The 23,940-nt window shown below is 35.9% G+C and overlaps 1 protein-coding gene across 4 annotated transcripts in view; it reads left to right on the top strand.

Moving 5' to 3' along the window:
* Positions 1-23,940, top strand: part of CCDC178 (coiled-coil domain containing 178) — a 395,761-nt gene that overhangs the window by 128,746 nt on the left and 243,075 nt on the right. For all 4 annotated transcript variants that reach the window (XM_070452800.1, XM_070452799.1, XM_070452797.1 and 1 more), the window contains 4 exons: positions 2,053-2,236; positions 17,607-17,669; positions 19,089-19,250; positions 20,799-20,912. In XM_070452800.1, coding sequence (XP_070308901.1) covers positions 2,053-2,236; positions 17,607-17,669; positions 19,089-19,250; positions 20,799-20,912 — 523 coding nt within the window. The remainder of the gene's footprint in view (positions 1-2,052; positions 2,237-17,606; positions 17,670-19,088; positions 19,251-20,798; positions 20,913-23,940) is intronic.

Below are 23,940 nucleotides of genomic sequence, written 5' to 3'. Positions count from 1 at the left end.
ATCTCCCACTGTAATTCATAAAGAACATACATGCAATTAAATGGGAATTACCTTTTCTCTTAACAACCTATTTGCATCTGTCTTCACACATTCTGATCCAATAATGGAAGACTCTTCTGTATAGGAGTACTCACCACCCATACACTTGCCACATGGACGCTGTTCTTGCTTAATATACTCAGAGGCTTGGCACCTACAATTTTTCCTCTTTTCCATGAGTCATTGTTATTTTTCTCTATTTTAATAGTTTATTAACATTGTATAATATTGCTCAGCTTAGAAGAAGCAAACACAAGACAAAGCAGAGCACTGCATCCCCAAAATGCTCTTCCATTCTTTGTGTGAAAAATCTTATTCAAATAGACACTCCTGTTTCCATGAACTCACACCTCATTTTCTATTCAATCCATATTCATTCAAACAGGGATTTTCTCAAGGTATCATATTCTAGATCTAAAGTCATTTTTTCTCATTAATTTGAAAGTATTATTCATTTTATTCTTTCATTTAATTTTTAAACTATTGTACATACATAAGGTGTATATCATGATGATTTGAATGTACATAGTGAAATGATTATCCCAATCAAGCTAATTAAGACATCATCTCATGCAGTTACCTTTTGTGTGTATGCCTGTGGTGTGAAAGTGAAAGTCAGTGGGTCTGACTCTTTGCGACCCCATGTACTATACAGTCCCTGGAATTCTCCAGACCAGAACACTGGCACTTGAGATATACAGTCTTAGCACATTTCCTGTATTTAATACAGTATTATTTTTACTATTATTAATTATAGTCATCAGTTTTACGTTAAATCTGAGCTTACCTGTATTTCATTTAGTTTTGCTTGATAAGACATCTGATGATATTTGGATATCATTTCTTTGTAGATAATCTGTTTTTTCTCTCTGGGAAGTTTAGAATTTTCTCTTCCTATTTTCAGAGTTCTGAAATTTCACAGTTGCACATCTATGGGGGTGTGTGTTTCCGGGTGTCTTAACATATCCAGTTTAGTACTAAGTGGGACTTTTCAATTTAATGACCCATTCTGGTTTTCAGTACTGGAAATTTTTCACATAAAATTTTGTTACACACACCTCCTACCTGTCATTTCATTTAAAATTTTTTCAGTGTTACTGAGGTACAAATGACAAGATTGTACACGTTAAAAGCATGAAATGTAATGATTTGACACGCATATACTTTGTGAAATAATTACCACACACCAATGACCTCACAGTTACTTTTTTATTTCTTTGTAATGACTGTCCTTAAGTCCCTAACTGCTACTTTGCTTTCTAGTTCCATTTCTATTCTACAAACATGGTTACCTCATTTGTGAGTGTAACTATATATATATATTTGTATTTTCTTATATTGTATGCCTCAGTGATTTATATTTGGAACAAAGGCAGTACCCAGTGTGAACAGTAACTGCCATAGAAACTAGTGGACAACCAGTCTGTGGACTAGTATGGACAACTAATATGGACAACTAGTGTGCCATAGAATCTTGTATTTCTCTGTGTCTTTGGGAATCTTACAGTGATATTAATGTCTTACCTTCTTTTTTTCCCTACCAACTCTTTTCCCTTAGCTATTGGTTTTCTTTTTGAGAAATTTGTTTTCGTTGTTTCCTTTTGTTGAGTTTTGTTTCTCTTTTTCATGGGCTGAATTTTTCTTGTATTTTATTATTCTTAGTAGCAATGTTATGTAGGATTAGAAAGGATGGGTGGCTATAGAAGGAACTCAGTGCTCTGAAATTTGAGCATCTTAGTTTGCCAAGCCTTTCTTATTAATATGCTTTTTCTCCTGATATTGAGCACAGCTTATCGATTAGAAGTAGCCATCAGGAGAAGCAGAAAAAGAAATGGAATTTGGGGATTTTTTTTCTCTTAGTTTAGATTAAGTGTATGGTTATTTTGTATTTTTGGCAACATAAAATATGATTTTGTTCACTTTTAATCATTATTAAATATATTTGCCTCAATATATCCTCTTTTGGAATAATCATATCAATATTTATGCTTCATTTATTTATTTTTTTTACAGTATAAGGAAAAAATCAGAGCTCGAGTCCGAAATCCAATCTTTGTTGAAAATGAGGTCAAAAAATGAAGAGTTTCTTAAACAACTATACAAGGAAGCTTATAACATCAGTGCTGTTTTTCACCTAACCAGATTTAAAACAGAGGAATTAGAACAGAAAGTAGCGGAAGTGAGAAGAAAATTCAAGGTTTGTATCTCTGTTTTCTTCTTAGCTATGAAAAGGGTAATGAGCCTGAACTTTATTGATTTAATATTGATAGATTTTAGTGTAAGCTATATTAGTTTTTTTCAGAAAAGTCACTCCTATAAATCAGAAGAAAAATCAACTTTTCTTTAGAGGTCAGCCCTGATAGACGAGAAATGGGGCTCAATGTAGCTAATTGACACTTGTGCCTACTTTTCTCTATCACCAACGTTAAACTACCTGGATCCCTAGAAGAGAGTGATGTTTGCTTCAGTCTCATCCTACATATCTAACCTGTGAAATAGTTCCTGTCTCTGGCAGGAAGAAGGGATTGATGGGAAGTGCCCTTGCATCCATACCAGAGAATGCCTACATTAGACCTGCACGTTATTAGCTTCCAGAGTACCAAGCAGTTAGTTGACCACAGCGCTGTGAAAACAACTGCTTGTAGACCTCAGATTCACTCCTAAGTGAGAGAGATGACAAATAGCCTCTCCCTGGCACTTGAAATGGAGACTAGCAAAGTCAACTTCATTTTTCCACACCCAAGGGACGACTTTAACAGGCTACTTTTGTCCATCACACATCACATCCAAACCTCTCCCATCTCTGACTTTTTTTTTTGGTGGGGGTGGTGGCTGTTGTGGGACTTTGTTGCTATGAGCAGACTTTCTCTAGTCATGGTGAGAAGGGTCTACTCTCTAGTTGCAATGCTTGGGCTTCTCATTGTGGAAACTTCTGTTGTTGCAGAGCATGGGCTCTAGGGAGCGTGGGCTTCAGTAGTTGTGGTGCTTGTGGGCTAAGTTGCCCTGTGTCACGTGGGATCTTAGTTGCCGAACCAGGAATTGAACCTGTGTCCTCTGCATTGGCAGGAAAATTCTTAAACACTGAACCACCGGGGAAGTCCCACGGCATTTTTTTAAATTAAAGACTTTGGTTATACAAGTATCTGTAACATGTAGAATCTACATTTCTGTCCAGGCCCTGTAGTAGAACTATTTTCAATGAAGACTTTGTCTTGTGCTGTTTAGGACATGTAGATTGCCTTCCCATAAGTGGTTCTGTATTGAAAGATCAGCGTTTTCTTCCCACACTGAGACCAGCTGTCTGGCTGACTTGGTGTGTTGTGTCTGTGTCTCTTCCCTTGGGTTATTTATTGAATGGGATGCTCATATCTTATATATTCCGAAATTAGTATAATAAAAATTATATATATAAAAAAATTAATCTCAAAATTATTTTAGAAATATGGCAGTGATTATGTTATTTAAATTTAATTTTTCATTAATATGTGTGTACTTATGGCCATCGATTAATTTATTCATTGAAACTGTCAGTGAAAATGTCATGCACTGATTTGGCCATTTAACAATGTTTTATTTTTTTCAGTTGACAGGAAACCCTTAATATCATTCATGTATTTGTCCCATAGCTGTCACAACCTACTTTAGTTCTTCATATGTATTGCTTCACTAATCTGAGGCATTCACCTATTAAGAAGGATGTTGTATTGAACTGTTTGTTTTTTTCTAAATTTTCCTGATGCCGTAAACTACAGTTTGTAGGTTAAGTGCAAATTTAATTTGACTCCTCTGTACTTGCTTTGCCAAGGCAAAGTGTCTCTCTGGCTAGATCAAGCAGAATTAAAGAAGTTGTTCATCAGATTTTTATCACCCTGTGGTAGCTGAGAGATAACTAGAAGGAAGTAACAGAATGAAATTACTCCATTCAGTAAATACTCCCTATTGTTAAACATGTCTGCTAATCTCTGAGTTGAATATATCTAGGACACTAAATTTCTATGATGTATATATGTGCCAGAATGGTGATAACTTAAAAGTAAATTTATAGACAATTCTTAGATAATTTGTATTTGTAGTGATTGATTTTTAATAATTTCTCCCTTTGTAATGACCCACTGTATTTCAATGACTAATCAAGGAAAGTCTATATAATTTTCCGAGTCAGGGCATCATGTTTTCCTTGCAGAAAATTTTGTGTATTTGTTGATCCTGGCCTGAAATTAGTCCTTAGTACCTGTCTTCCAGAAATTAATTACAACCAAACCACCTCTGAGCTAGATTTGAAAAATAACCTTCTAGTGTCTTAGAAATAGACTTTCTGAATTTTCTTTTTCAAATACATCATAAAATGCCCCAAGAAGTTTTAGGCAACTTAGACTAGAAGCTATTCAGAACAATCAAAGTATCTAGCAGTTTCTGGAATTTTCCAGCTGTTGCAAATGATTTGCCACAGTATTTCCATACATTCAATCCTAATAACTGGTCTATTCAGAAAAGATGTGATTAGCCAGGTCCTAAGATAAAATTAGCTAATAGTGATGGGAGATGAATCAATAAAAGGGAAAAATGTGTTCAATTATGGTGTGACCAGAAAATCATTCAGTGTTATCTGGAGAATGTGATATTGTAAAAAATAAATCTTGAAAGCTCTCATCAAATGTTAAGAACTTCTTAACACTTCAGTAGAAGATTTCTATGCAAGCTGCAGGAATTTACAGGGCTTTTTGCTCAGACATATTGGAATTTTGGTAGAAAAGTAAAATATCAAGCCACTCTGATTCCAGGATAAACTTATAGTGTTAGAACTAAGTGGAAACTTAGTAGGAAAGAAGGATGGCAGTAGAAAGGGTTACAGAGTTTTCTGCAAGCTTATTGTATGCAGGTCTCTTTGTACAAGTTAATTAATTTAACTCATAATTCTGTGTGATTTTTAATATGCTCACTTTGAAATTATTAATACACTTATTTTAGAGTGATTTTCCAAAGTAGCATGGCTTTTAGGTAGCTGTGGTGACTTTGGGGACAAGTTCTTCTGATGCTGGTCTTGGAATAAAATAGTCAATTGGATACTAACTAAACATACACTCTGAACAACAAAGATTCAGTTAGGTTCAAAAATTCAAAATAACCATAGTAGGGATCATTTTTAAGACTTTGGGTTTTTTAGGGTGGCATTAGGGTAACAGCAAAATTGAGTTGAAGGACAGAGTATTTTAACTGCCCTAAAAATCTTATATGCTCCTCTTCTTCATTCCTCTCCTGAAACCATGGCAACCACTGATCTTTTACTCCATACTTTCATGTTTTCCACATTGTCCTATAGTTGAGATCACACAATAGGTAGCCTTTTCAGATTGATGTCTTTTATTTACTAATGTACATTTAAGGTTTCTCTGTGTGTTTTCATGACATATAATAGCTCATTTCTTTTTAGCACTGAATAATATTCTACCGTCTGGCTGCCACTGTTTATCCATTCATCTGTTGATAAGTATCTGAGTTGCTTCCACGTATTGGCAGCTATAAATAAAGTCACTATTAACATCCATGTGCAGGTTTTTGTGTGGGTCTGTGTTTCCAACTCCTTTGCGTAAATACCAGGTAATGTGATTGCTAGATCTTAAAATAAGAATATAGTTTTGTCTCAGACCAAAAGTCTTCCAGAGTGGTTGGATCATCTGTTTCTTCTTCTGTGAATTTTGGAAGATTGTGCCTCTTAAGGAATTGGTGATTATCTAGGTTATATAATTTTTAAACAAATACTTTTTCAGTGTTCCTTTATTATCCTTACAATGTACATAGGATTTGTAGTGTTGTCTCTGTTCTCATTCTTTTCTTCTGCATATTTTGTATTTAATTTGCTGTTGTTTTTATAGGTTTCTAAGGTGGAAACCTAGGTTTTTGATGTTAGATCTTTCTTCTTTTCTGATATATGTATTCAGTGCTGTGAATTTCCTTAAGTACTGCTTTTCTGCGTATCACAAATTTTGATAAATTACATCCCCATTTTTTATTTAGTTCAAAATATTTTAAAATTCTTTTGCAGTTGATTCTTGGATTATGTATTATTTAAAAATATGTTTAGTCTCTCCATATCTTGGAATTTTCTGGTTATCTCTCTGTTATTGATTTCCACTTTAATTCCCTTGTGGTCTGATCCCAGATATTGTATGATTCTGTTTCAAAAATTTAGATGTTTAATGGTTATTTTTTTCTTTTTTTAAATTGAAGTATAATTGATTTACAATGTTGTGCTAGTTTCTTGTACAGTAATGTAATTCATATATATATATATATATATATATATTTTTTTCACATTACATTTCCACTGTAGTTTAGTAGAGGATACTAAATATAGTTCCCAATCTTCATCTATTCATATACAGTAGCTTGTATCTGCTAACCCCAAACTCCTAATTTATTCCTCCCCACCTCCCTTCCCCTTTGGTAATGATAAGCTTGTTTTCTATGCCTGTGAGTCTGTTCTGTTTCATGAATAAGTTCATTTGTGTCATATTTTAGATTATACATATAAGTGATATCATATGGAATTTGTCTTTCTCTGTTTGACTTTTTCACTTAGTCTTTATTCTCTAGGTCCATCCATGTTTCTGCAAATAGCATTATGTCATTCTTTTTCATGACTGAGTAGTATTTTTTAAGTGTCATTTTTAATGCTATGTGAAAAAGACAATGTGTTATGTCCTTAGACTGTTTTAGGCCACAGTAGTATGGTCTATAGTTTAAAAGTTTGTTAGTTTCCTTGAGTTTTTTTTTCCCAAATATTTCAAGCAACCCGGAACATTTTTTAGAAAAAAATCTTGGCTCTCATTTCAACTATTTGTTCATTTCTGAATCAAAGCTTATAGACCCTTTATTTGACTAAAGTAAAAGTCAGAACCTACTGAGCAAGTCCGTTTCAATAACAGAACAAAGCTTTAATAAGCCAAAATTTGACTTGGGCACTATACAGCTTCTTCCAGGTAAGACTGATGATTTTTTTTTTTTGCAATTCTTAAATTTATTTTTATTGGAATATAGTTGCTTTACAATCTTGTGTTAATTTCTGCTGTAGAGCAAAGTGATCAGCTATATGTATAGTACAACCCCTCTTTTTTGGATTTCCTTCCAATGTAGGTCATCACAGAGTACTGAGTAGAGAGTTCCCTATGGTATACAGTAGGTTCTCATTAGTTATCTACACATGTCAACCCCAATCTCCCACCACCCTGTCTGCCTTGGTATCCATACATTTGTTCTCTATATCTGTGTCTCTGTTTCTGCTTTGCAAATAAGTTCATCTGTATCATTTTTCTAGATTTCACATATAAGCAATATTATATAATATTTCTTTTTCTCTTTCTGACTTCACACTGCATGACAGTCTCTGGGTCCATCCACATCTCTGCAGATTGCATCATTTCACTCCTTTTTATGGCTGAGTAATATTCCAGTGTGTGTGTGTGTGTGTGTGTGTGTGTGTGTGTGTGTACACAGATTTATCCATTCCTTCATTGATGGACATTTAGGTTTTTTCCACATCCTGGCTATTGTAAACAGTGCTGCAATGAACATTGGAGTGCTTGTATCTTTTTGAATTATGGTTTTCTCTGGGTATATGCCCAGGAGTGCATTTGTTGGGTCATATGGTAGCTCTGCATAATGCTGGGCTGGAAGAACACAACCTTGAATCAAGATTGCCAGGAGAAATATCAATAACCTCAGATATGCAGATGACACCACCCTTATGGCAGAAAGTAAAGAGGAACTAAAGAGCCTCTTGATGAAAGTGAAAGAGGAGAGTGAAAATGTTGGCTTAAAGCTTAACATTCAGAAAGCTAAGATCATGGCATCTGGTCCCATCACTTCATGGGAAATAGATGGGGAGACAGTGGAAACAGTGTCAGACTTTAATTTTGGGGGGCTCCAAAATCACTGCAGATGGTGATTGCAGCCATGAAATTAAAGACGCTTACTCCTTGGAAGGAAAGTTATGACCAAACTAGAGAGCATATTAAAAAGCAGAGACATTGCTTTGCCAACAAAGGTCCGTCTGGTCAAGGCTATGTTTTTTTCCAGTGGTCATGTATGGATGTGAGAGTTGGACTGTGAAGAAAGCTGAGCACCAAAAAATTGATGCTTTTGAACTATGGTGTTGGAGAAGACTCTTGAGAGTCCCCTTGGACTGCAAGGAGATCCAATCAGTCCATCCTGAAGGAGATCAGTCCTGGGTGTTCATTGGAAGGACTGATGCTGAAGCTGAAACTCCAGTACTTTGGCCACCTCATGCGACGAGTTGACTCATTGGAAAAGACCTTGATGCTGGGAGGGATTGGGGGCAGGAGGAGAAGGGGACGACAGAGGATGAGATGGCTGGATGGCATCACCGACTAGATGGGCATGAGTTTGAGTAAACCCCGGGAGTTGGTGATGGACAAGGAGGCCTGGTGTGTTGCTATTCATGGGGTCGCAAAGAGTAGGATATGACTGAGCAACTGAACTGAACTGAACTGATGGTAGCTGTGTTTTCAGTTTTATAAGAACCTCTGTACTGTTCTCCATAGTGACTGTACCTATTTACATTCCCAGCAACATTGTGAGAGTGTCCCTTTTCCCCATAATTCTCTCCAGCATTTATTGTTTGTAGATTTTTTGATGATGGCTCTTCTAACTGTTGTGAGGTGCTACCTCATTGTAGTTTTGATTTGCTTTTCTCTAATTTTTAATTAGTGATGTTGAGCATCTTTTCATATGTTTGTTGGCCCTCTGTATTTTTTTTTTTTTTTTTGAGAAATGTCTCCAGTGGAGAAGAGATAGTCTCTTCAATAAGGAATTCTGGAAAGACTGGACAGCTACATGTGAAAGAATGATGTTAGAACACCCTCTAACACCATACAGAAAAATAAACTTAAAGTGGAATAAAGACCTAAATATAAGGCCAGGCACTATAAACCTCTTAGAAGAAAACATATTCAGAACACTCTTGGACATAAATTGCAGCAAGATCTTTTTGACTCACCTCCTGGAGTAATAAAAATAAATGAATGAGACCTAATCAAGCTTAAAAGATTTTGCACAGCAGAGGAAGCCATAAACAAGATGAAAAGATAACCTTTAGATTTGGAGAAAATATTTGCAAATGAAGTAGCTGACAAGGGATTAATCTCCAAAATATACAAACAGCTCATGCAACTCAATATTAAAAAACAAGGGAAACAAACCAATCAAAAAATGGACAGAAGACATGATGGTATTTATAAAAATGATTATATGATGAATATTCTGATATTTTTTCATTTAGATTCTTGAGGGTTTATGTCTCTTATTGAAATCTAGAAGATACTACTTTTCATCATCTGCTACTGCCTCTATTGAGTTATGAACTGATACGATGTCCTTGGCTTCTAATAAAGGCTGGTAAAAGTATGTTCAAAGTTGACCATTGGTACTTAGGTTTTTCATACTAGTGAGAGAAGTGGTCATACTGTTCAAAATGGTCAAAAGTCTATGCACCTGGTTTACTTTAGATTTCAGAACTAAGAAAAATATTCTTGATATAAATTTTATTCCTTCTCTTATTAATAATTAAGCATGCTCTAAAGTTTCATGTGTCCCTCTATTTTAAGTAACCTAGAAGCTCAGAGTCACTTGTGCTTTAAATTGATAGCATAGTCACTTTTCTTTATCTCTCTTTGATCCGTATTTTCACTCTTTTTCTTTTGTTCCATTGGATTTTAGTTTACTAATATTCTTCTCTACTACATTCAGAGGAGGAATACTTCAGCAAAGTTGAATGAAAGGAAGTCATTAATTGTAATATTGGGACATCCAATTAGTCATACATGTTTACTGGGGAAAAGTGTTAAGATAACAGATAAAACAGAGATAGAATGAAGGTATGTTAAGGCTTAAGTTCTTCAAGAGGCAACTAGGTGTTCCCTTAGTTAAGTAGCAGTTTATTTTCCTGACACTTGTACGTGGGTGTAGTAAATAGACCTGGAAGGTATGATATAAATAAAGCATATTGATGGCACAAGCATTTGAGAACGAAATTAAACTTTATTCGACTTGTTGCAAAAACTATATGAAAACATAACTTCCATTCCTATTCTACTGGATTAGGGCTTTGTTTGCCAGAAAAGAGGTGATTAATTAGCTCTTTAGTATTTCCATTTAAATCTCTTAATTTTATTTCTTTTTCTCTCTTTTCAAAGGGATATGTGATTTTGTTGAAAGAGTATAGGTTTTGGAGTCAAATGTTTCCTAATTTAAATTCCTGTTCTGCTAAGTATTTGTTTTGAAAATATTGAGAATATTGCTTAACCATATTGAGCTTAGGTTTTTCACCTCTTAAATGTGTATAACAATACTTACATTGTGCCTTGTGGATAAATGAATAATATTGAATATAAAATGTTTTGGAGCCTGATAGATGATATATTTTTAAAAATATTAGGGATAAACAACTTAACTGCATAGAATAGGGCTACTTTCACTTTTTAGGCTAATACAGTCTTCGATAACTGACTTGCACATTTAACTCAAGTCTGTCTCCTGATAAATGTGTAGATTCTAAGTAATATATTGAAAGTAATCTGCTTGTTGAATACTTAATGTGAATATCTTCTTGCCTACTACTTTGTATGCATTATCTTCTACTCTCACAGTAACTTTGTGAAAAAAGAACATGTTATGGCAATTTTACATAAATCAAAACTAATATTTGATAAAGGCAAAGACACATCAGTATAGTGACTCTCATAAGCTGCTGGAGTATCCAGCTCAGTATAAATTAGTAGAACCTTTCTGAGAAGTTAATTTATCCATAATAAGTAAATAATTTGAAGTGTATTCATAATCTATAATTCATTAACATTATTTATAATTTTAAAGTCTATTTCTCTCTCTTCATGTCTCATACCTTATGTAATGAATTCTACAATCTTTTCCTTAGTGCCCCTTTTGTCACTGGAAATCAAATGGATGAAACATCTGTGATTATGAGCTTAGATCTATTTATATTTAGTTTCTCCTTCCATTTTCTCTTGAAGCATGGGTCTCTGGACACAGAGCATTCACTGTCCCACTTTGCTCTTTAGCTGTCCTTTCTGCTCACTCAGAAGTCTCTTCCATTAGAATAGCTCTCTGCTGCCACCTTCTGGTTTCTGGCTGCTAAAGCCGGGCAGCAAGTCAAAGGGGATGGTTTCAGTGTAGGCTCTTCTGAGCCTGTGAGATGCTGTCAACTCCCTTTCCTTCAGCTTCTTTCAAACTCTTCAAAGCGATCTTTTTTATGCATTTTTATTCCTTTTCTCCAAAACCACATTTGACTAGTTGTGACAGAGGCCTTATAGCCACGAAGTGTAGATTATTTATTGTCTAGCCCTTTACGGGGAAAGCTTACAGACCTTGCTCTGAAGCATGTAGGAATAGCAGATGCAGGGGACAGTCACCGCCTGTAGGGATACGGGAACGTACGCACATAAGAGTCAGCTGTGGAAGAAGCTGTGCTCCTGCGAAGCGGGATAAGGCATTATAGGAGAGGGCGTGGCTGTGCTCAGCGCGTGGCCCAGAAGCAGAGAACCTTGGTGTAGGTTGACTGGAGCGTGAATAGAGTTTCTGGATCGAGAACCTGGCTGAGGGCTGGAGGTTCCTCATGGACCAGCCAACAGCAGTTTTTGCATGAGGAAGGAGAAATGAGAACCAAAACAAGGCTGGGAATCCCCTTGCCCTATAAGCCCCTCTGAGGCCTCCACTGGTAAAGCCTCACTTGACTCCAGCCGGCAGAAGAAAACTGTTCACTGTTCACATACAAGACCCCGCTCCAGTTTCTCAAATCAGAGTTAAGAGTGCAGTGAGAGGTAAGAGACAGTAATTAGGTAACTGGCACAAATATGCAGTCCACACACAGACTTCTCTGATTTGGTTGGTTGCCCCATGATTGAGTTATAACACATTGCATTTGTTATCACTTTTAATCTTTTAAAGTTCCCTTTAATCTTATAATGTCCCTTACACTTTTGTTTAGTTTGTCTCTCATTACATAGACAGTTTTTAAGGAGTCAAGGCCAGTTACTTTGCAGAATTTCTCTCAATGTGGATTGATCTTTGTGTTTACTCATGACTAGATTCAGGTAAAACACTTGTGGCAGGAATATGACATAAGTTATAATATTGTATCAATAATATATATTATAAAACACATGGTGTAAGTTTGTCTCATAACCAGTGATAATTGTTGTCCAGTCACTAAGTCGTGTCCAACTCTTTGCCACCCCATGGGCTGTATAGCATGCAGTCCTCCCCTGTCCTTCACTGTCTCCGAGTTTGCTTAGATTCATGTCCATTGAGTTGATCATGCCATCTAACCATCTCGTCCTCTGCCGTCCTCTTCTCCTTTTGCCTTCAATCTTTCCCATCTTCAGAGTGTTTTCCAGTGAGTCAGTTCTTTGCATCAGGTGGCCAAAGTGATAACTAGTGATAGTAACTTTGATATTTTGGTTAAAGTTATGGTCAGTAGATTTATCCATCCTCCAGTTATAATTAACAAGTACTCAGCTGAGTGGTAGTCTTCCTTAGTGACTCAGGTGGTAAAGAATCTGCCTGCAGTGTGGGAGACCTGGGTTCGATCCCGGGGTCAGGAAGATCCCCTGGAGAAGGGATAGGGTACCCACTTTTGGTATTCTGGCCTGGAGAATCCCATAGATTCTCCTGGTGGAGTACAGTCCATGGGGTCGCAAAGGGTTGAACACGACTGAGTGGACTTTCACTTTTACTTTCAACTGAGTGAAATTGTAAGAATATGGAACTGTTTCCAGAAAGCTCACCCAGTGGACTTAGCATTCATTGATAATTCTTGGTTGAATTACCAATGATTGACTTCACTATTATAACCGGTGTGAAATGATGCTGTTTCTGGGCTTTCATTCCCTTGACCGTACTCTGACAGACTGAAAAACTGAGAAGCCTGGCCTAGGCTGGCCTGCAGAGTGCATTCCTGAGAAAGGCCGTCTTCGTTCAGTGCTTATTCAGTTACTTATCTTCTTGCCTTCCCTACTCCCTCACCCGTTTCTCTGCATCTCAGGGAAAATGTCCTGCAGGCCTTGTTTCGTTGTTTCTCCTCAAGATGCTGTTTATGAGTGAGAATCTGTGTGATAGTTGGATGAATCCCAAGTTTCTCATTATATAGAAAGATATTTTAAAAACATATTTTTGAATGTGAAAAGTCCTGAAATTTTACAATTTCATACTTCAGCCTAAGGACTAATTTTTGTTGTTGTTGTTGTTATTTGTTTATGCATTTGTTCAATAAATTGCTCATTCAGTAGAGATTATGTGCCAGACAGAGGACTGGAAGCTGAGCAGCGGAGGGGCTTACTCCAGAGTGCTGTACGGTAGCCGAGGCTGCAATGTCAAGCAGCTCGGCATTGACACTTGTTGAATCTTAGTCATGTGGCAACTGCCATGACATTTGTGACCTTAGTTTTCTCGTCTCTGAGTTGTGGGCCTGGCTTGCTGCATTCCATGGGCTTACTAACAGACACGACTGGGTGACTGAACAACAACAATAGCTGTAGCTAAGTCACTAAATGGATATGATGACTCATATGCATGTGCGTGTTGCACGAACACACACACACACAACACACAGGCAGCCCTCACTTTCCATAGCCTCAAGTTAACTGAAACTTGTGCATCTCTGATCATTTTGCAAGGTCCCTACATGGCTTGATAGGGGTGCCTGTCTGTATAAAATGTTCCAGGAAGTTCCCTGGGATACAGCACATTCTCAAAAATGATACTTAGATGATTAAATCTGGAAATCTTTTTACAACTACTGTAGCTCATTATCGTTGTCCAGTCTCTCTTTTTGAATGTTTTCAATGGTAAGCAATCAGTATTTTGCTAAGAACACTACACTCTGGTTCTTATGTTAAGCCTACAGTAATTTGTATCCATTTTACCCTGCTACTGTTTTTTTTGCAGTGACATTATCCATGCTGCAGAATTTAAAAAAGCATCTCCCTAGTGTTCATAACCTTCTAAGCAGATTCTGTTTTAGAGCCAGCTATCATGTCATTGGAGCCTTCCCAGCTGGCACTAATGGTAAAGAATCCGCCTGCAGTACAGGAGATATAAGAAACATGGGTTCGATCCCTGGGTTGGGAAGATCCCCTAGAGGAAGGCATGGCAACCCATTCCAGTATTCTTGCCTGGAGAATCCCATGTACAAGGGAGCCTGGTGAGCTACAGTCCATGAGGTCGCAAAGAGTTGTACATGAAGCAGCCTAGCTTGCACGCACACATGGCATCACTGGCAGATTGGTGTATCTATAACACAAAGTCTCAGTTCGATTCCTCTGTCTGTAGAATAGGTGGCTGAGTTACAGAATCCAACAGTCCAATTGCTTAGAAAGCCTAATGGAAGAGCTGACTTTGCAAAGAAAGAGACACAGGACAGTCAGAAGTCTACACTAAATATTTCACTCACATTGAAGGATCCTAGGTATCTAGGCATCACTGAGATCCTAAGGCAATGAAATGAAGTCCCTGGGCTCTCTGTGTGGATTAGCATCCTGCTTCCAACATGTGCTAGCTTTTTGTATTCTGGCAATTTATATAATCTGTCCCAATTTTCCCATTTGCAAAAGGAGACAGTACTAACGATTTCATGGGTTTCGTTGTGAGGTTAAAACAAACTCTACATAGTAGGCAGGTAATAAATACTTTGCCTATAAGTCTTAGTAGCACTAATGGTACTTTTATCATTGAGGGGACTCATGACAGAGGCTTCGTGGACATAACTGCCCAGATTCTACTTCAGGACTCAGTTAAGTCACTTTGCTTGAGGTCATTCCCCATCCAGGGGCAGCAAAGCTGGGGGCCTGTTCTTGCTCCAGGACACCCCATGGTGTTGACCAAGCTTCTTGTTGGGGATGCTTTGTATTAAGAGTTCAGCCTATGTTTTTGCCTAATCCTGCATTGTCTCCCATCTTCTTTCTATTTTCCCATCATGCCCCCTCTCCAGTCCAACAGGAGTTGATTCCAAGTACACACCTTAATAAGAATTCCGCACACAGAACCCCACCACCTCAGAGTCAGCTTTACAGGGAATGCTGCTTATGACAACAGGAAGGGGTGACAAATAGGTCCCCTGACTCAGATGTTGCACTGTGTGGCCTGAGACCTGTGACCCTCAGAGCTCACCTTATGTCAGTCTTAGGCTAATTCTCAGGTTCTTGAAGGTCATAGTAACTTGGTAGTCTTCCCAGGAACTGGTCGACTTCCCAGCATTTGGCCACTGCCCAGATGGACAGATTATGCTTTCAGGAAGGGGATAGTACTGAGGGAAGGCCTTGAACACTGGCTGGAAACACACCCTGTGGCTGGTGGAAGTTGAAATCGGCAGCCCAGTTAATAACAGGTACTGGGTTGGCCAAAAAATTCATTCGGTTATTTCCATACCATCGTCCAAAAAAATCTGAATGACTGTTTTGGCCAACCCAGTAGTTTCCCTTCTGGTGACCAGTCATTTGAGCTTGCTCTGAGTCATGGAGGTTTGGAGGCATGGTAGAAAACAGAGCTTGAGAGGCGGGAGTGAAGCTCCAGATGTTGTCTTAGAAGAAGTGCACATTGATCCACTGGTAATAGGTTGACTTGGTTTTGTAAAGAAATACAGGTTTCAAAATTTCATGGGACTCTTTCCCTTCTTTTCAAAGAAATGCAATTGTTTTACTCTTGCATCTTCAGACTTCTAGCCTGTTTTATTATAATGTCTCATATACTGGCTTCCCAGGTGGCAGAGTGGTAAAGAATTTGCCTGCCAGTGTAGGAGAGGCAGGAGACTCCTTGAGTTCAGTCCCTGAGTAGGGAAGATCCCCTGGAGAAGGAAATTGCAACCCACTCCACCATTCTTGCCTGGGAAATCCAGTGGACAGAGGAGCCTGGCGGGCTACAGTCCATGGGGTCACAGAGCATTGTACATAGGGACTGAGCATACATACTGCCTACAGTTTTTATTGGCCGTATATATGCAAATTCTTTTTGCATGATGTTAATTTATGTAAGTTCAGGAACTTGAAATCACTTAAACAATGGAGTTCTTTCTTACTGGCAATTCAAAAAAAAAAACTTAAAAGGATGAATGAATCTTAAGGAAACACTAATTAATCCCCATTGCAGTCCAAGTAACCTTCCTAAAACACACACCTTGCTTAACATTCTTCACTAATTTTCTTCCTGTGCCTTAAAGATACTACATAAGCTGATAGTTTATCTTTTCAGCTTCATGCCTTACCATTTTGCAATTTTATCTCCTTGGTAAACACACACACACATTTTTCAGTTACTATTTTGAAAGAGTCTATTTTTTCCAGTCTATAGAGTCATTTGTAATTTGGTTCCCTTAATACTAAATGTTTAACTAGTTGGTAAAACGCCTGTTATCTGTTATCGTGTTAGAAGAGGCAACTAATTTCTTTTAAATTATCAAAATACATCATTGAATAAATTGGTTTTAGATATAGGTATATCCTTGGGTGATATAATATATTAAAGCTATTGCTTTGTTTATCTCCTCTTTTCTTCTTTGGAGTTGTTTTGCTTTACTTTAGGAGAGTGTAATTTTGATGGGTTGCTATACTAATAAAAGGGGTTGTAGGAGAGATTTATTGATTTGTTTCTTTAGAATGTCTGTAGACTCTGAGATGATAGGGGTTCAGTAATGAAGGAGAAATTTTAGAGAACTTCCACAGTTCTTTACAGAGCCATACATCTTTTTTAATATAGAGGACAGCTTAAATCTAGGACAACTCCTCCCTCAAATAAGGGGTTCCAAGAGGTAATTCTAAACACAGAAGGAAATTTTTGAGTTACTTCTAAATCTGGTTGTGTGATAATATAAAGTAAAACTATAAAGACATTAAGACTCTGTATCCAAGTATCAAATAGAAGATTTTTCCACATATTTTTTGTCCACCATCTTTCAAGGTATGATTTTTTAAAATAAGAAAGAACCAAAGAGAAAAATTTTTCTAGCCACATGGAGAATCTGATCATATTTTGTAAACTTTAAACTTGAATTCATCTGTCTTGCTTTCAAAATGGAAAGTGTTCATTCTGGAAAATAGTAAAAGCAGACTGATATTTTTAAAAAGAGTAATTGAAGACTATCTAGTTTTTCCTTTTTGATTTTCTTACTTTGATATTTTAATTCAAGTTTATAACATACAATTAATTGAACAGATATTCTGTATTCTATTTTCTGATGTTGTATCACTTACTAATTTTGCCTCAGATAACATCAGGGTTTTATTTATTTATTTTTAATTATAATACTCAATTGGCTAATTCATTTCAATGTATGACAAAAACCACTGCAATGATGTAAAGTAATTAGCCTCCAACTAATAAAAATAAATGGAAAAAAAATTATAATAGTTTGTAATGAACAGTTAGTCTTCATTTTAACCTAAGTAAAGAGTATTTTGTGTTAGCAGTTGTCTTAAAACGTTTTGTGACTTTTCATACATAAAACCTCGTTTCGTTTTTTAAAAAAAATTGATAATATATAGGGCAGAGAAGACTTCCTGAAGAGACTCACTCGAGGTGAAGTGGCTAATGGAATGATGATTCAGGTAAACCCAATTGGTTTCAATATTTTATTCTTCTTTTAATTTGCAGTTTACTTAGCATTTTAAATTTGCCTGTAATGAGGCATCTTTTCACTACTTGGTTTGCAAGCCAGCAGTTTTCCCTCCTTAGTTGGTGACACTTGCCCTCTGTGTACGACTCACAGTGTTTGATCATGCATAAAGAAACTGACCTCTCATGCACATATCGCATTTTGTGGCTTAATGCGAATTTCTGCCAGTCTAGTAAAAGCAGTGGGATCTTATTCCTAAGTGTCTCTTTAGTTTGCTTTGTGATGATGTTATGTTTTCTTTAGTTTTAGTGTCTTTCAGCTGAATTCTTTTATTTAAGACTGAGAAAAAAATATGCTATGATATTTCTATATGAAGATTTAGAAACTAAAACATTATAGCTAGCAGGGCTTCCCTGATTGGCTCAGATGGTAAAGAATTTGCCTGCAGTGCACGAGATCTGGGTTGGGAAGACCCCCTGGAGAAGGGAACAGCTACCCACTCCAGTGTTCCGGCCTGGAGAAAGCCATGGGCAGAAGAGCCTGGCAGGCTGCAGGCCATGGGTTCACAGAGTTGGACAGGACTGACTGACTTTCACTTTCACTGTTTAGCTATAAACATTAGCTGTAAACACTGTATAGCTATTTTTTACTTTTTAAAATCTTTTGTCTACCACCTGCATATCTTTTGGATCCTAGATTAGGTGTTCTGAACCCTGGCATATTTCTAGATTGCCTTCCCTTCAGAAATACATACGTATTTGAAACCAATACTGTAAAAAGAGTAAAATCAAGACAGAAAACAGTCCAAAACAGGTTATTAAAAAAATAATTGAGATTATCTGTATCTCTGTTCTTCTCTGAAGCAAAAACAAGTTTTGTAATTTTTTTCTACTGGCAAATTTGATATTTTCGAACATATAAAAGCAGTGTCTAATTCTGTATGTTTGAAAATGCCAAATTGTCTCATTTTTTTCTTGCTGTTTTTAAGCCCAATAATTCAATAATATTCCAGATCTTTTTGCTTAATAGTTTGTTATGAATTTCTTTTTATTGGTTTTATTTGGTCTTAGACTGCAGGACTTACATATATTACAACATTTGTCATTAAAGTGTCCTCTAACCTTATTATCCTCCAATACATAAGAATATTTGATTTTTATTGTCTATTAAACTTTTTCTCAGTTTTTTCTAATAATGCCTTTAAATATGCTATATTTTAATAATATCTTTACATATACACTCTGTAAATATACTATATTTCTACCTATTGCTTTTTTTTTTGACCTATTGCTTTTTTATGGTGGCATTTATTGTTTTGATTTTTAAATATTACTACCCAGCACAGGATAAAGTCTCCATAAGTGTTTAGGTAATTCATAACAATGAATTATTTAATAATATTTACTGGCAGAAAAAACTCTTTTCCCTTCAAGAAGAACAGACACTTGAGAAGCAGGAGCTTCTGAGAAAGAAAGCGATCTATTCTCTAGCACTGGGGGAAATGGAGAAACCGCTGCTTAAACTGGAAGAAGAAGCTGAAAGAATCAAAAGTTGCCACCAGGAACATGCTGACGTAAGCATTCATCATTAATCCAGAAACTGATTTGCAGGAGTATGTAGGTCGCTAAATCATTTATGCAATTTACAGTATCATTTGGAAAATTGGGTTTTCACATCGGAAGAAATAAAAGCATGGACAAAATAAGCAACTATTCTAGGACCACACAACTGGTCTACAGTGGAGTTACATAGCAAGACTAATGCTATTTCCTGGAACCCTTTACTTAGAGTGTACCTAGGAAAATCAATTTCCAAATGAATGGGTGGGGATTTTTCTGGTATGATTACCCATTGTAGGAAATTTAATTCAAAGTCTTCACTGCTTGTTAGTAAAATTCCAAAGCTGTGCTTGTTCAAATATGAAAGATAATGCATCCTGACATTTTCATGGTAAATTTGTGATGTGTATAGATGAAGTGAAGACAGCTGGAATGAAAAATAAGCAAATGTTGATAAAATATTTTCAGAACAACAAGTTTATGGCAGTAACTGATATTACAAGCCCTTCCCAAAAAAAGATTTAATAGAAAAAATATGTATACATCATATCATTAGTCTTTTGAAGAAGTAGAAGGTGTGGTAAGAGTTATACATTCTTGTCCTCAGCTGCAGGGAGAACATGCATATATTCTTTTGAGCCATTTTGGCAACAGAATTGTTTTTTCTTTGCAAATGATTATGTGACTTTGTATTTTTAGACGTTACCACTTTTCAGAATTTCATTTATTAAAGACTTTGTGATTTTCAGTTTCCTTATTATGAAATTTTATTTTGATCTTCAAAGCATCTCTCTAAAATAAGCAAGAGAGAGTTTAGCTGTAACATAGACACTTGAGCCTACCTGCATGAAGCAACTTGTGCAAGGGCATAAACCATGGAAACAACAAATTCTGAGTGTACATCTCAATTTAGGACTTCCAGTGCTTATCCCAGAGCTCATGTAATGAATATATAACCAGTACTAAGAACCAGTGAGATAAATTATTTTAAACAATGGCTCCTCCTTACACTAATGATAGGAGTTTATTAGTTACATCAAAGCCTTGGTGTAATCATCTGAGAATGATAATGAATACCAGAAAAGATTAATGACTTTTATTTTTTTATTTTATACTAGCCATTGTTTTCTACTTTCTTGTAGTTCAGTAATCAATTTTGGTTTATTATTCTTTAGTAGTGTATAAATTATGAACACTATTAATTTAGCATAAATTCTTGGAAGAATAAGTTTTCACACACTATAATGAGTACTAAAAATTTGGAGTTTTAATTTTGATTAAAATGCTTAAATATTGTGAGGAAAATTTGTTATTTCTATGTGAGTTTATTAGTTGTTATTACTTAGCCAAAATTGATTAGCATTTTATTTTCTTTGGTTATTCAAGTTGATATTAGGATTATGGATATCATAGTATGTTTTTGTAATTCATGTGTGGTCATCCTTTCCTTTTACACCAAAATACATGTTGTTATTAAAATAGTCGCTTGGGAACTGTCTACCCTAAATCAAGACAATTGGACTATTAATATTGCACATCTTAATTTCTAAATTGTCCTATAGTTGCTAGATGAAGTAATTGAGAAGAGAGGACAAGTTAAAAGAAATGTAGAAAAAACTAAGAAAAAATTGCGAAGAAAGGGGAAGAAAACCCAGGATGCAATAATAAAAACTGAGGTAAGAAATTTAATGTCAAAAAATTATTTTGAATTTGCAGCCTCTTCATGTAAATGAAAACTATTCCAGCAAATTTAATTTTAGATGAATGTCTGTCATTTATAATTGGTTGCACTAAATTGATTTTGCATGCATGTGTGCACACAGGGGTGCCCACGTGCACACACACACACACACACACACACACACACATAAACAGAGCCTCTGTGTCTTCCTTTTCTCTCTTACACTGTCTTTTCTTCTCTTACTGGGCTAGTGTATCTTCCCATTACCTTTCCTACAAAGTGGATAGAGGGATTTGTAGTGACTTAGACAGTACCATGTTTCTGCAGATGAGACCAGTGTACAGACTAAAGCATTTGTTAATATCTGACATGTTACCCTCAAGCTGGTATGTAGGCTGTGTGAACCAACTGGCTGTATATCAGAGGGCTTTAACATACCATTTAAAGCATTGTCTTTAACTTTCCATCCTCTGAATATATTTTAAAGGTAGCACCGATATCTACTAATAGTCAGACAAGACTTAGAGACTGAAGCACCACCACCACCAGTAGGATTTGTCAGTGAACAGCATGTGGGCCATGAGGTAGAGGTGCAATTGTATTTAAATAAAGCTAACCCTAGGGCCACAAAAGAAATATTTTTAAACATTACCAAGGAAAATAATATGTATAATGATAATAGCATGTTAATATTTTGCATTTTTAAGAAATATTTTGCATGGTTCTAAGTGCTCAGACCTATTAACTAATTTCATCTTCATGATGATTCTATGAAGAGTGTGCTATTATTATCTCCATTCTGTGCTTGAAGAATCTGATGCATTGTTTTATAATTCAGTTGCTCAGTTTCACACACCTTCTTAATGATGGAGTTGAGATTCATTATATCTGACACTAGAATCTATCTATGCTCTTAACTATTACATTATACTGGTCAAATCATACAGGTTACTTTATCCACCCTAATAAAGTAAAATCATAACTCAGTACCAAAATTATAACAAAAAATGATATGTAGACCACTGAAAATATTTTTAATCACATTTTCATTATTTACTTCTGTGTTAAGAATATTTAGAAATACAATTTATAATTTACTTACAAGTGACTGATGATAAAGTACAAAGCAGAATTTATGAGATGGGCCAATGTTACAATTTGGTATTACCAGTAAAGTATTTTGGTAAAAACAACTGAAAGTATTTGGCATATCTATTAAAGGCAAAGAGAACATCTTATGAGAAGAATTAAGAGGCATAATTATATACAAAATTGCATAACAATTTGTCCTAAAATCTTGATGAATTATATAATTTATCTATAAAAGACAAATTATGAAAACTAAGAAAAATGAGCAAAAATAAATCAATAGCAATAAATTGGTATAATTTTAGTAAAGGCAAGGACAAGCATAGATACTTTATAAGCCTCCCTACAAAAACTAGGTTCAGAGCATAAGAAAGCGTGGAAAGTGTTTAAATTTATTATGTAAAAATATAACACTGAAACCCTAACTGAAAAATATATAAGAAAGAAATGTGCAAGTGATCTCACTTATGAACATAAATGACAGTTTAAAATATATTGTGAATTGAATTGTTCTATGTGCTGAAAAGAATATACTATGCAAAATAAGACTCCTTTGATGAATATGAAGATGACTCAACATAAATGTACTCATATAATTCATTGCATGTACAGAAATGAAAGGTATTTCACTTAAAATAAAATTGATAATGTTCAAAAGCCACTTATTTATGTTTTAAAGAAGTCTTAACTTGATAACATGTGTAATAGTATCTACCAATATCTTCCAGCAAACGTGATGTTTAATTATAAATCATTATGTGCATTTCCATTAAAATCAGGGAAAAAGCATTCAGGCCAGCTCTCACTACCCAGCATACTACTGTTCTTAATAACAAAGCACTTGTAACATAAGTCACAAAAGATAAAACATATGTGTTCAAGACTGCAGTGGAATGCCTCTAGAGTTCTTCTATCCACATCTGCATATTTGCTAAAATATTAATTAAAAATTGCCAAAGGTGGTACATCTAACAAGTACAAATAAATTTCAGTGGAAAACATGGCTGAATACCTTGTGTGTGTGCTCAGCATCATAGAAGTTACTAAGAGTTGGAGGATTAGAGAAGAAGGCTTCTTTGTCTTTTGTTTGTCCTTCATATTAATTTGTCTTTACAATTACTGTTGAGTTCCTAAAATGTCTTAAATATTGTTGGAAGTTTCTGGAGTTGGGGAAGTAAAAGGAGAACTTGGTTCACTCAAGAAATACATCATCTTGTCGGGATCAGACAGCCTTAGTACACTATGAGCAGAGCCATGACCGCAGTGTAATAGTGTGGGAAGAGTCAGGCAGGCGTAAACACAGATGAATCAAGGGCATCCGGGAGGATTTTTCAGAGGAGGTGATGTCTAAGAACAAGAACTACTAATAGACAATTTGGAGGTTGAATATTTGCCTTGCTATGATGTTGTAGACTACAGAGATGATATACACAAAAAGACTGAAAGAATAATTGGCACTGGAAGCATTCAACAAATGGTTCCCATTACTTTTATTACTATATAGTCTTTAATTTGATGAAGAAATGAAGTTAGGACCTTTTAGAAACAGACCTTGTGTTTGCAAAGCAAAGAGGTCATGTGAGAATGCTATGTGTTTGTGGAAGTGCAAGCACTTCGGCATGACCAGAGATCAGGTTACCTGTTAATACGACTGAAAAGAGATTAAGTTAGTGAGAAGGCTAATGCCTAGATGAAGGAATGCCTGTGTGTCATGCTATGGAACTCTATTCTAAAGAAAATTGCAGGCATTATTAATAGCATATGTTAAGGCCTCATTATGTTGATTGGTATATAAATAGTACTGTGTTTCCCTGGCAGCTCAGATGGTAAAGAATCTGCCTGCAATGCAGGAGACCTGGGTTTGATCCCTGGGTCAGGAAGATCCCCTGGAGAAGAGAATGGCTTTCCTTCTCCTTCAGCATTCTTTCTTGGAG

This window comes from Odocoileus virginianus, chromosome 22 (genome assembly GCF_023699985.2).
Source record: "Odocoileus virginianus isolate 20LAN1187 ecotype Illinois chromosome 22, Ovbor_1.2, whole genome shotgun sequence".
In the NCBI taxonomy this organism is placed as follows: Eukaryota; Metazoa; Chordata; class Mammalia; order Artiodactyla; family Cervidae; genus Odocoileus; species Odocoileus virginianus.
This window is presented reverse-complemented; position numbering and strand designations above follow the sequence as displayed.